At 46.5% G+C, this 13605-nt stretch overlaps 4 protein-coding genes across 4 annotated transcripts; 3 read left to right on the forward strand and 1 right to left on the reverse strand.

Annotated features, from left to right (window-relative positions):
* Positions 1-274: 274 nt before the first annotated feature.
* PAAG_11408 (hypothetical protein) lies at positions 275-1650 on the forward strand (the record flags this gene model as incomplete). Its single annotated transcript, XM_002796037.2, has 3 exons — positions 275-1043; positions 1127-1511; positions 1611-1650. The coding sequence occupies 3 exons, from the start codon at positions 275-277 to the stop codon at positions 1648-1650; spliced, it is 1194 nt and encodes a 397-aa protein (XP_002796083.2).
* A 1768-nt stretch (positions 1651-3418) lies between these two features.
* PAAG_01972 (hypothetical protein) lies at positions 3419-6193 on the reverse strand (the record flags this gene model as incomplete). Its single annotated transcript, XM_015844506.1, has 2 exons — positions 3419-5891; positions 5970-6193. The coding sequence occupies 2 exons, from the start codon at positions 6191-6193 to the stop codon at positions 3419-3421; spliced, it is 2697 nt and encodes an 898-aa protein (XP_015701510.1).
* Positions 6194-6962: 769 nt separating this feature from the next.
* PAAG_01973 (hypothetical protein) lies at positions 6963-10289 on the forward strand (the record flags this gene model as incomplete). Its single annotated transcript, XM_002796039.1, has 2 exons — positions 6963-7055; positions 7113-10289. 2 exons carry the CDS (start codon positions 6963-6965, stop codon positions 10287-10289), a joined length of 3270 nt encoding a protein of 1089 aa, XP_002796085.1.
* A 513-nt stretch (positions 10290-10802) lies between these two features.
* On the forward strand, positions 10803-11910 carry PAAG_01974 (mitochondrial methylglutaconyl-CoA hydratase; the record flags this gene model as incomplete). The annotated part of the gene is made up of 2 exons (XM_002796040.2): positions 10803-11149; positions 11340-11910. 2 exons carry the CDS (start codon positions 10803-10805, stop codon positions 11908-11910), a joined length of 918 nt encoding a protein of 305 aa, XP_002796086.1.
* Positions 11911-13605: the final 1695 nt, after the last annotated feature.

Here is a 13605-nt window from a genome sequence, read left to right on the forward strand (position 1 = left end):
CAAGACCTCCGTTGTGGACCCAGCTCTTATATCTCGGGCCAAATCTTCTGGAGATTCGAATGAGAGCTCTTCTACTGCTGTGCGACCCCGACCACGCTCCAAAACCCTTAGTGCCAAACCATTGATCGATCTCACTGCCAATGCCCCCCCAGTTCTGAAGAGAAGCCCAACTACAAGAGTGAGTGAACCGGGAGCTAGACAGCCGTTGCCGAACGTCTTTGAATTCCTAGATAAGGACGATTCAGAGGATCCCAGTGCCCATTGGGCCCGGACTATGAGTGCGAGGCAGTCATCTGCCACCTCTTCACCATCCAAAACTTCGAGACGGCAATCTAGCGCATCTTGCAGCTTCACCTCGGAGCCAGGATTATCGCTTAGGGACCACAGTCCTGATCGAGTTTCGTCGTCTTCTTCCACTGAATACCAGCCCGCAACACCCCCTGATATCTCTCTAGATAACCCCAGCTGGAAATTTGCAGATGAATTCCAAACGCGCCGCCGCCTCCAGATGGCTGGAGCGTACATGACCGATACGGAAACGATGTTGGAAAGCCCTACATCTCCTGGCCCTGGGTTTTTTGATCTCCCAGCTCCTGAATCATACTACACCCAACAAAAATACGCCTTTCCCCCGACACCTCCAAATACCGCCATCCATCCTTCATATCAATATCGTCGGAGTTTCGATATGGGCAAATTGAATATAAGTAAGAACAAACAGCAAGGACGGGCTTCCGTGCAGTCAGGTTCCAAACGAAGCGCGTCACGAGATGGCGACCACCCATTACTGTATCGGAAGTTTGAGTCATTGAACCATCGCTTGCTGCACCATCTCCAGGAAGAAATCGCGCAGATGGAAGAGGACCTCTCCATCCTTGACGAAGTCGAAGAGGTACGACGAGTCGCCGTCAATGTTAGAAATTCTGGAAGGCAGAAACTGCTATCAACCAAGCATCAGGACCTTCAGTCTGAGGAATTATCAGCTCTTCACCAGAGGAAGTTTGAACTGGTTGAAAAACTAGTGCTGAAGACGGAGCAATATAGTAAGAAAGACTGCCTCCCCACCATATGAATCTTTTGCGGCTTTGACTGACTACATAATAAAACTTACCCGTACATCATCCAGACCGTGCTCTCTGCTCATATCGTGAGGTCTCTCGCAAACTACTCACTGCCACGACCGACGAGGTCGACGCCTACCGTACTTGGATCCATGAGAATTCCTCATCGTCCAAGTCTGATCTGAGGTTCCTCGCCAATGATAATGACCTCATTCTACTCGGGGACCGTTCAGCGTCCGCCCGTTCCCCGAATCCAATATATTCTACCATTGCCACCGCTTCAGCTGCCATCCTATTCCCACTTCTTGCCTTTGGTGTTATTTCCGAGTTCTTTGGTCGCATTGCCGTCGTATCCATTGTTGGAGGTGCAACGGCTTTGTTTGCATCAAATGGACCAGCTGGTCATGAATATTTGATCGATCCACATGATGGGTGGAGATGTGCCGCACTGTATGTACCTGTGTCATTTGCCTTTTTCCTTTCCTTGATGTGGTTCTTTATCAATATGTGACATATAAATAGATGTCTGACTATTTGATGGTGTAATAGGTATTTCGGCTTCATGGCTGCAGCAGCCATCATTATTTAACGGCAGTTTATGAGTAACGAATCTCGATCCCCCTTTTTTTTTTTTTTTTTTTTTTTTTTTTTTTTTTTTTTTGCCCGATTCCGATTATTCGTCTCGTTCAATTTCATGGCGTCCTTTCATTGTATTCCTGTCCTCACGTTTCTCTTTCTCTAGCAATTTCGTCCCTTTTGATAAAGAATTTTCTTTTCGATACCTCTACGCGGTACATAGCCTGCGATGTGTCTTGTCATCAATCAGCGTTGCATACTTGATTCTTTTTATTCATATCTTCTTCACATGGTTTTCATGGTTCATCTCTTCTTCCACAAGTGGAAAACAGCTAGCTTGATTTCGGTCCTGTCGCATCCCCAGGATAGGTAAAATGGAACCCTGGTGCCACTAACAAAACACAAAATAGTTATATACCTGCTGGACGGGAGCAGAAAAAGGGACTTGACACCACAGCCAACTTCTTCTGTTGAACGTGCGTATGCGGAGTTATATATGGGGAAAGGGAGCTTGGAATTGGGAATTGGCTGGAGTCATTAATTGACAATTCAATTAATACGTTGTTCATTCTTTTTACCCCTTCATTTATTCGTTTCAGAGTATGAGGTGATTCATCTTTCTCTCTCACTCTGACTACTTTACTTTTTCTTCTTCTCCTCTTCCTTTTTCTGGGCTATTGACCCTTGGCATTGGACATGCTGACTGGTGCCTTTTGCCAACTTCTGTGTGGAACAGCAGATGGCTTGTTTTGTATTGACCTACATTTAGCGTTTCGGATGGTTATATGTCTTTTTACACAATAAAAAATGTTGAATGTTGGCTAAATGGTCTTTTAAATTTCTCAACGCAGATTTTGGTATCTGGGAGTGCGTTGCTTCCGTGCTGCATCTGTTGGCGGATTAGTTACTCCTGACATTTGGGTTGGGGACTCTGGAGAAGAAATGCAAACTTTTCATCGACAAAATCGAAACTGCATTACCCCTAACCTATCTTTAATTAGCCGAGCAAGATTTAAAAAGAATTACGACAAAGCTTCTCCGTAGAGTTGCAAGAAAACCCAATAATAGCAATCCGCCCGTTCGTCATCTTCCTTCTTCAAACAAATAATGTAAGAGAAAAGATATATCTCCAAATCTAATGAAAGAATTTGACAAAACAAGAAAAAAAAAAAATTAAAAAACTAAGGAAAAAAGAAAAGAAAAAAAGAAAAAGAAAAAGGGAAAAGGAAAAGACCAAACAGAGCAGAAAATAGATGTCCTTCTACATCCCTTGCTCCCTTTTCCGATTGCTCCAATCCGCGCCGTGTGCTGGAAGAAAAGAAAAGAAATGGCAATGTGGACGGCGAAAGTATGTCAGCGGAGGATGATGACGTCCACCGCCGTATTTTTGGGCGTCCAGACCAAGGAAATCTGAAACCGCAAATACCATAATATCACAGAAGAAGAAATAGGAAACAAAGTTAAGATGTGAACGCAAAACAAACTAATTTTTTCCATTACCTAAGGGAGGGTTCTTCGATAAAAGGGGTTATGAATAGAAAACGGGAAGTGGTAGAATATGAAGACAGGGTAAGATAGAAATTGGAACAAAGCAGGTCATGGGTAAAATCTGCCCGACGATTAAGAAACAGTGTGCAGAATACAAGGTAAACAGAATAAAAATTATAGTGAAGCAGAATAGTAAAAGCTTGTAATAAAAAAACATGTGAAGCTTCTCTTTGTCCTTGTTTTGAAGCCAGAAGTTTTCCTCCTGCAAGCTCCTACTGCTATTGGTTATCATTTCACTGAGTTGCACCTGTTGTAGATCCCACTGGAGCACCATTCTGCCGATTACCGGGTGGTAGGTTCCCCTGGCCGCTGAATTGCCGAACAGATGATGGCTGTGGGGTGTTGGATTTTTGAGGTTGATGCTCGGCCAATTGTGCCTTATTGCGATCCATAAGGGCCGCTTGCTCCGCAGCGCTTCGCGCATATGTCATTACAGCTGCGCTGTTGGCGTATCCCGCTGGTGCTGGGCTGGTTTGTGTAGAAGGGAAGTTTGGGAAGGGCGGCGGTTGCGGGGTTTGTTGCTGGAAGTATCGTGGTTGGGGATTATCAGGAGTAGAATTCACGTACGGGTGACGCTGGGGGGATGCACCAAAGTTTGGATGTCTCTGGGGAGGAGAATTGTGTGGGCCAGCAATGGGTGAGCCGTATGGGTTATCTTGCGGTCGTTGTTGATAAGGGGTTTGGTGATTTGGGCGACTGGGATAAGGCTGAGGCGATCCCTGCGCTGGGGAAGCTATTCGTTGCGAAGGATAAGGGCCTGTACCGTTCTGGGTTGGCCTTTGGAACTGCTGAAGGATCCCACCTTGGTTGTATTGCGGAGTGACGGGTTGAGAAAATTGAGGCTGTGCATACCCAGCTCGTTGGGGTGGTGGTTGCCTGGACGGATTGTACGGCTGGGGAGAATTATTAGGAAGATAGGGGATAGATGAAGACCGCTGGCTCGTCCCATAAGCTTGGTGAGGAGGGTGATTCATTGGGACTGCTTTTGCGCGAGAATTGGATGGATATCGTTGCAATGGAACATTAGTCGCCGTGGGCGGTGTCTGATATGGTGATGTTCGCGGTGTGTTCACGTTCGGTGTAGGTGTACGGACCGCATTTGGCACCTGGGAAGCTCTGGATATCTGTTTCTGCTGAAAGGTATACTCATCCTCGTCCATTGTTCCAGGATAATCAGCACTTTCCAACAATATCTTTTTGCTGGCATTTAGTTCCGCTAATTGATCCCCATCTAACTTTGAAACAGCATATGGAGGTAACGTGGCGATCATCGAGGACAAACTTGATTTGAGCGTTTCATACACTCTAGCTTCCACACCAGAGGGCAAGGAGGGATCTACAGACGCTGAAGCCTCGTTGTTCATTTTCTCTGACGATATGGGAAGTGGTTGCCCGAGGATTCGAATTCGACGATAAGAATTTAGCGTGCGTAAAAGCTCAGATATGTTTTCGAGAACCTCCTCCATATCCTTCTCCTCATTTTGTCCACCAGACTGTTCCTCTTGATTGACCAATTCTTTATCGACTTCTGGCTCATACAACTTCACTGCTTCCTCTAGACTGGTTTCATCCAGTGGTTGGATCGGTAGATTTGAAATCTTATCGTCGCTTTGTTGGTTTTCTATATCGCTTCCACTCGACAATAACGCATGGAAATTCTTCGCCCCAAATTGGTCCCACCATATTTGCTCCTTCGCGTCCGCAGGAATGGATGCTCCAGAACTATCAAACGAGGGAGCAAATGACGCATAAACACTGCGGAATAATGAGTCGCCATCATTAAGAGAGTTCTGAAAAGGCTTTTGCAGACTTTTGCCGAAGTTTGCGTCAGTCTTTTGAGTTCGGTTTTCCGACCGAACCGAGGGTTCATAACCATAGTGTAACCAATACCCAGAGGGGAAAGGCAAGTAGGGATACCCCTTTTTTTCAACTGAAGGATATTTTGCAGCTATGGTCAAGTCGTATGGGTCAAGCCATGTAACGTTTGAATTTTTGGAAGAGCGCGATTTGCGGGGAGGTTGTAGCTGTGGAAGGTTGTCACGAGGTGAAAATACATCCGCTATAGTCCTCGACTTCCCCTTATCCGTATCCACGTTTTTAATATTGAATGGAATGACTTTGGATGTAGTAATGCCGTTTGGCAGTGCTGCTTCATTTATTGTGGCTTGTATGCCCACAGCAGTTGGTTTAGCCGGATTGTGAGAGTCGGGTTCTGCGTTGATTGGATGTTGCAGACTAGAAAACAAATGCCTCCCACGGGGCGGATTCCCAAAGAGGGCCAGAACCATTTTGTCCTCCCGATCGTGTGTCTTTCTGCTATTCTCCTTGTTCTGGGATGCATTCTTCTGAAGCTCTGGAGACTCACACTTTACAAGGGAAGTTCCTTGGAAAGGGTTGCGAAGAATGAAATTGTCCAAATGTTTTTTAAATATGCGCGAAAGGTTGACTAACTCGGTCGACGAACGAAAATCTTCCAGCCTATTTGCAGTAGCTTCAGACTCATGCCGTCGTTGCACAATTCGAACGGAGGCAGCCTCAACGTCATCGACTACCTCCTGGATAGTCTTGTATTGCGCCGCAATGATTTTGGACTCTATTGTTTGTGAGTCGGCCGTGGCATCTGATAACTTCGCGCGTTTACTATCAGGTTCGACGGGGGAGTTTGGAGGAAGGGGAAATTTCAGAATACCAAGATCTGAATCATATCTGTATTATCGAGATTAGAAACAAAATCCGAGACTAGTCTTTGGGAATAGCGGCAAAGAGAGGTTCACTGGCACTCACTTTTCTAGAACCTGAAGGAGGTCCTTCAAGGTTTGGTGGAGAGGCTCTTTTTTTGAAGTGCTGGATAGATTAGAGATGTCAACGCAATTGGGGGATTCGTCGCCGGGACTGGAGACGCGTTTTCGTTTTCCTGGGGTTGGGGAAGAAAGTGAATCCGAGTTTAATTGCGGAAGAATAGGTAGTCCGTTTGTTGTCGCAGTTGCGACCGGATCATTAGCCTCCATGCTTGTTCAGACTTGTTCTTGTGGATCAAACTCCCAGAGGGATGAGGGAGTCAACAGTTGTATCCAACTGCGCAAGTTTTCGCCTGCTTTAGAGGCCAGAGAACGCAAATACAAAGAGAGTTTCTGATAGCATCTAACGCGATCGTTCAGACGCAGGTTGCGACACTCGAGAAGCTCCGGCTATCCAGCTAAGGCTTTCAGCGTATCGGATCGACGGAGGCACGCCAGGCTTTTGCGAAATTAGTCTGGCATGCAAGGGAAGAGAGACGACGTGACAGGATGCCAAAGAGCAGCAATGAAGCACACACAAGAACCTGCACAAGAAGAGTGCAATATACTGACCAGCGGACAGCGGAACCACGGATGATATCGTCACCAGAAAAGTCCTAGGGTAGGGTGTTGGATGGTTGAATAAACCAGATGTTGTGTTCTTCTGGCGGCGGCGATTCAGGAACCCCATGGTGATTTTAAGCTTTGCACGTGACCAGGCGGTCAAAAATGGATTTTCCACCTTGCTGACTAAACATAAATCTATCCCATCCCACTGATTGGCGAGATCTTATTTTCATGAGATATTCTCCGTCTTTTCTCTTTGTTTGGGGATACTCAATGCAAACTAAATCAATTAACCGGTCAGGCAATTAATTGCATGACAGGAGAAGGTAATTTGGCATTTCTGATTGATGCGGAATTGTCGTGCCGTTTAATTCCAGCTCCCCTATTCCGTCCTCGGTTCCCATAACAGACATTTTTACGGTGATATCGATGGATGTCCTCCATTAGCACCCGCGTTATAAACCGACTGGCAGGCTATCGGTCTAGTCGAGTGGTCCATAGCCTTTCTTCATTGCCACTGCTACAGGTATGCGTTAATCACCCTGAACAATCCTTAATAGACCTTGATCTCATACCTACATAGGATGGACTTCCCAATTTCACTGCGCTGCGGAAACAGGACCATAACATCACCACCGTTAGGTTTACCCATTCCGAGTCTACTCTTACATCGTCCCATAATGGTTGCGAGGTGGATTTCAGCTGCATTATCCGCAGGATACCCACTACGCCACAAGAGAAAATTCGGGTCAAGAAGAAGCGCATAGTGACTCCTTCAGAGAATGTGCACTTAGTGACTCCTTCAGAGTACCTGATATCCGTAATGGAAACTTACCGATACGATGTCGGCATTACGAAGCCGAAGGAAAAGCGGGTGGACCTTTCACACTGGAACCCCAGCGCCGTATCCAGTTTCTATAGAGGACCTTCACGAAAGATAGAGGACGGGATCCTTCAAGTTCTTAAGCCACGTCTAGCCTGCACGACGGTAGTAGCGGACTATCTACGATATGTTTATCCATTGCTGAATTTGGAACCCCTCGAGGGCTTACCCAGCCAGACATATGAAAAAGCCTTGGATGACGCTCTTCTCTCCGCTTTCGATGACGAATCACTCCAATATTTATCGAACCGGGGTTATTCAGTAGCTGACGTGATGACTTGGGCATGGATCCTTACCTCCTCCAGTCCACTGCAGGCTGCTATGCGCTACAGGGTTTTCGAAAAGCAAGTTGTTGATAAGCATTTGGACTGCTCTAGAATTCCCTTTTTCGTGTTGCTTTTCACTCTCCGGCGGAAGCACATATGTGCGAGAGCTTTCAGGATCCTATTCTTCCAAACTTGGGATACAATAAATGATAGCTTATCTGCGAAACCCCCTACTGCGGAGTCAGGCCTCAAAAAGCGCCGTGCACCTTCTTCCCATAGAAATTGTCCCTGGCATCGATCCGGAGATGTCAGCACTATTATGATTCTTGCTGTTCGTCTGCTGCGTCTTGCTCGAGAAGTATGGCCCCAAGCCTTGCCCTCTGTAGCTGCTCTGTTTACCCAGACTCTTGGATCTACCTCTGCCGAGATGATAGTGGGCGAGGCCTATGACAAAAGGATTCGACTGCTGACTCAGTATTATAACAAACTCATTTCTCTTTTGGCAATTCCATGTCGACTGAATCCGTACCACTCAGTTGTATTTCAGCAGCGTGCTCAATTTCAGCTGTTGAGGGCAATGTCAAATTTTAGCCCTCCCTTGCCTGTTACTAGAGAAGGGTATCGATCAATTACTACCGTACAGCTTGCTCAAAAGAAGACAATGTTGGAGCGCCAATGGGCGGATTTTAAAGCCCAATCATGGCCACCTTGGAAAGAGGAAAAGCTTGGAATTGATTTCGAGAAGGATAACGTGGGCAGCGAGAGTAAGGCGCTGAAGTCTATTTTCCATATGAGGGAAGCTGGGTATGGAATGACGACATGGGAACAAACTGCCACCATTTATGCCGGGTGGGACACGGATAGGTCACCAACAATCCAGACAAGAACTTTTCTTCCAAAGCCGTGCTATTTTCGGATTTTACCTTCCTCAGCACAAATTCCGGAGAAGCCCTGTCCAATAACTGGTGCGACCAAGTCTGGAGACAAGGAGGTGTCTCTGAACGTCTGGTCTGCTCGGATCCGCGCTACAAGAACGCTAAAGGAGGCGTGGGCATGTTTCCTGTCCTACCAGGACAACGGACTTCCCCCTCACAGGGATATATACTTCTCAATGGCCGAAAAAATCATATTTTACGACCTCTCTCAAAATCCCAATTCGAAGCTCTCAACTGAGGCTCTACCAGGTGATGGAATGGAAGTATTCCCCGAGCCGTCTTCTCCACAGGACGTCATCTATGTCCATTCTGAACCTCCCTCATTGGATGTCTTGCTTCACCAAATGTTCTCACATAACCTTAAACCGTCGGGGAAATTCCTCATCCTCCTTCTTGTCCATTCAAAGTCTCTTGAGGCCGGTGTAGAATACCTACTTCATAGCTGCCTACCCTACGAGCAAAAATATGCACTTGTCTCCGGCCTCCTTCGTGGTCGACTAGAGAACGAAGTTTTTCTTGCTGATGTTCCGGACGATATCTTTGCGGCATTCATACGACTTCTTTGTAAATTCTCGGTGTTGGGCAAGTCGTCCGTAGGGGATTCAACCACACCTATGCGGCATCTATTCCCTATTTTGTTTTTTCTGAAAGAAGAAAGCAAACTCTCAGCTTCAAACCCCAGTCAGTCCACCGAGACTGCGCAGTTTCATCACTACAGAGCGCTCACACACGCTGTCCGGCTGATGAAATCGAGGATGACGCGATATCTCCCAGCGTGGAATAACCTCTTGCTGGCCTTGGGTAAAGATAGAGTTCATTTCACTAGCCACAAGATCTCTCTCTCAATGCAACTTGTCATATCTTGGTGGGAGATTTCCCATGTTGTTGAATGGATGCGTGATGCAAATATTCCCATTGAGAACCGGAGCCTCGAAATTCTTTGTTCTACCCTTTCAAGGATGATTTTGGCAGCCAGACAAGACATTGAAGGAGCTGAACATGGCTTAAGAATCATCGAAAACGTCACTCGACAAACAGGCAGGTTTGCAGATTTGCTGTCTTATTCAACAATCCATGAGATGGTCCAGCAAGGCATAGCTTTCCTTAAGCGCCAGTTTAAGTTTATTGAGGTGACGAAAGGGGAGAAAGTCCTGTCATCATTAAGGTCGCCTGATGAAATTACTACCGATGATCCACGCGTGACATTACCGATCGTATATGAATATACTGCGCCGTCTCTGCTGCACGCTTACGCTCGCGCTCTTGGCCTTGCCCAAGACTTCTGTGGGTTACTGGCACTTCTCCGTTGGATGAGGGAACGTGAGTCTGAGTTGATATTAGCATCTGGTGAACGCATGGGGGGCAAGAGACTGATGCGTCGAACCGTTGTGGCCGTCAGATTTTTTTTGGATTGCCAATTGGAGCGAAGTCCTGGTGTATCCGAACCCGGGTCTGCGAGCACATTTCCTACCTCAAAACCACCCATCTTCGGCTGCAGGCAACATTCTAAAGAGGGCCCAAATATTGCTGGGGGCACTCAAGGGACCATGATCTTTGAAGATCCCATTACCCAGGAAGCATACGACATCATTGAGAGTACGGAGCTCTTGTCGCCTTGGCCGACAGATGAAGAAGTTCGGGAATATGTGGCTATTCTACGTAAACCCCGGAGATGATAGACATTTTTTTGTAAAATATATTTGTACATTTATACATATACCCATTTTTCTTTTATGTATGTCTTAGAGATTTTTCTGCCTATAGATTTTCGGCGAATTATAAGAATCATTGCACACTTTTGTCGCCATTGCATGCTTGACTTCTTCCACGGTATTGGTATATCCAGCAGACAATATTCAACGTATAAGCAGTGCCTTTCTTTCTTTCCTCTTAATAACATCTCTAGGTTAAGCCATAGAATCAAAGACAGTAACAGCATTAGCCATACTGGATGTAATGTGCAGTATCATCATCATCACTTGGGTCGTGATGCTCCCGGCAGTGCCAAGAGACAGCTAAATACTCCATAGAAGCGGGCGGCATTCAGCTAATCCCGAGACCAGCGGCAACCATCGCCGATACAACGACCCTCAATTGATTTCCTCACACCTTCAACACCCTTTAACCCTACATTTATTTTTTATTTATTTTTTATTTTGTTTAATCCCTTTTAATCCTCATCTAATATTATGTCTCGCCGCCTCCTCCCCTCTCCATTTTCCCTGAGACGGTTCGCCCTTATTCAAGTCCGCCACAATAGCACTATTGTCGGCACCAGCGCGAAAGGGTCGGTAATTAATGTCCAGCAGATCCCCGCACCAGGAGCAGGGCATATCCGAGTGCTTCTATTGAATAGACCAGAAGCCCGAAATGCTATTTCGCGCCAGCTACTGGACAGCTTGACCAAGCATGTCAACTCGGTTGAGGCTGAACAAGGAAATGGGCCTACGCGAGCATTGGTTCTCGCTAGCAATGTAGATGCGTCATTCTGCGCTGGCGCAGACTTGAAAGAACGTGCGGGGTTTACAAGACAAGAGTAAATATTTTTTTTTCTTTTCTTTTTCAAGATTTCCCCCTCCCCCGGGTCCTCTCCTGATAACCTTACCCGCTCAGTTGAGCTCATGGCTTTCGTTATTTACTTTGGCTGCACTTGATTGTTGCTAGCAGTGTATGGATGTCTGACACTAACCGCCAAACCACCGTCGTCGGTGTAAATTGTTACTAAGAACCGAAGCATTCCTTGCCCAACTCCGTCAAACATTCGCCAGCCTTGCTGCCCTGCCAATCCCCACAATCTCAGCCATCTCCTCCATGGCTTTAGGAGGCGGACTCGAGCTAGCCCTGTCCACCAACCTCCGCGTCTTCAGTTCAACAAGCATCGTCGGCCTGCCCGAAACGAGACTCGCCATCATCCCTGGTGCGGGAGGAACCTACCGACTTCCCAGACTCATTGGCGAAAACCGGGCGCTGGATATGATCCTCTCCGGTCGCAGAGTCAGTGGTGCAGAGGCATACTTTCTCGGACTCTGTAATCGGTTAGTGGAGATCACCCCTGAGGAAAGTGCGCAGCCAGGCGCTGCGAGGGAAAAAGTTCTGCAGGAGAGCATCAAGCTTGCTCTAGATATCTGTGAGGGCGGTCCGATTGCATTGAGGCAAGCCCTGAAGGCGGTTCGTGGGTTCGAGAAGGGCGCAGAAGCGGAAAACGAGGCATATTTGGGTGTTGTGGAGACGGAGGATCGGTTTGAGGCGCTCAAGGCCTTTGCGGAAAAGAGGAAGCCTTACTTTAAGGGCAGGTGATGCGATTGTACGGGATATGCGTAACTATACTAAATATCCTTCTGGAGAGTATTTACTTGGTGGCGAGAGGAACAGGGGGTTGTTCGCTTTCTTCACTTCTAAATATCTCGAGTGGGACGAACCAGCCAGCAGCAATGTTAGGAAGAGCATTCCTGGCATTGCTGGCCAAAAGGTCATAAGGTCACCGTGTATATGTACGAATATTTGCTTGATTTCTATATTTGTATCTGCTGGCCAGCCTGCCCGTTATGCGGTTCACACGTGCTGTTTCCCTGTGTGTTCTATATTTGTATCATCTGGCCAGCCCGCCAGGCTGCCATTTTCTGGGGATCTACACGTGCTAAATATTCTGTGGCCTCGATGCAAAGGACAATAATATTTATTTGCCATAGTTATTGGATTGTTGCCTATTTTTCCTAAGCTCACCTTCGCTCGATTCTACTATGATGTGACTCAACGACGATTCTCTTCACCGGATTCAGCTTCATGAGAGACCACCCAGGCTGCAGAGTCATTTTACAAAGTAGATTTGAGGTAAATAAAACATTTGGGCAACCCGGGAGTTAAAACGTCAGTTAAAATTGCCTGGCCCCTATTTGTTTTACTTTTTATTTTATTTTATTTTTTTATTTTATTTTATTTTATTTTATTTTTTAGTTTTTTTCTCCGGCACATCTTTTTACTGGTTGACTCGATAAGTGGTTGCCACCTCTTCAAGATGTTTCCCCATAACATAATGATTGCTGGGCTACAAATGCTCGATATTTCAATAGTAACCTCTTGAGATGCCAACTTTCCCACCCAACACCGGCGCTGTGCCCGGTGGGATTTTTTTCTATTGTGGAGGGTTGTTTCACTGAAGATTCAAGTGGTCCGTAATCAGGGGAAGTTAGCAAGGGATGATTGTTTGCTTCTCGCAGGATGGTTGTTCAAACCAATCGGGGGAGGAGTTGACAGGACAAGTTAGTTTAGTTAGAGACCCTCCTCCCATGGTCGTTTTCATTTATGCAACAAGGGCCCGGTCTAATGCAGGAACTCGATTTCTGCTTGTAACATGTAAGTGTGTAATAAGCGTCTGCAGATATTTACTCGCTTTAACGAGCAGCTTTTCTGTGCAGTCTACAGAGATCTGCGTAGCTCGTCGTTACATTGTGGCTTAGGAGGTGTGAGGGTTTCCAGATGAACCCTGATCCTCTGGGATCCCAGGAGTTCATATATTCCACGATTCTAGAAGAAGAAACGCACCAAAAGCTCGCCTTGGATAGCTGGGCTTTGTACGGCGTTAAATTATTCAAAAATGCGTGTTACCCTGTTTGGGCACGTAGAGAGTAGTTTATAAAACTAAATATGTTGGTTGCTCACTGACGGCTGAGGAGGTTTTGCCGTTGTCGTCCGCTTGTTTCTCCCCATGCTGTGTGCTGAGAGCTGTTCTTACATCCTTGACCATAACACCGTGACACCGATGTGGACACAACGGTAAGAAGGGGTGCTTTGAAAAGAGTATCCCTGGTATTATGAGACCCTTAAAAATAAACAGCCTTCCGGGTGTTCGTGGGGCCGTTGATATTTAACAGGTTTTTTCCCCCGGGGTCCCGGAAGGAATTTTTAAAAATTCCGGGGGGGGGGGGGGGCAATGCCGGAATCTGTAGCAAACAACCTATGGCAAACCATAGCCAATAATTATAGCTCGTCAGA

The sequence above is a fragment of the Paracoccidioides lutzii genome, assembly GCF_000150705.2.
Source record: "Paracoccidioides lutzii Pb01 unplaced genomic scaffold supercont2.4, whole genome shotgun sequence".
NCBI classification, from domain to species: domain Eukaryota; kingdom Fungi; phylum Ascomycota; class Eurotiomycetes; order Onygenales; family Ajellomycetaceae; genus Paracoccidioides; species Paracoccidioides lutzii.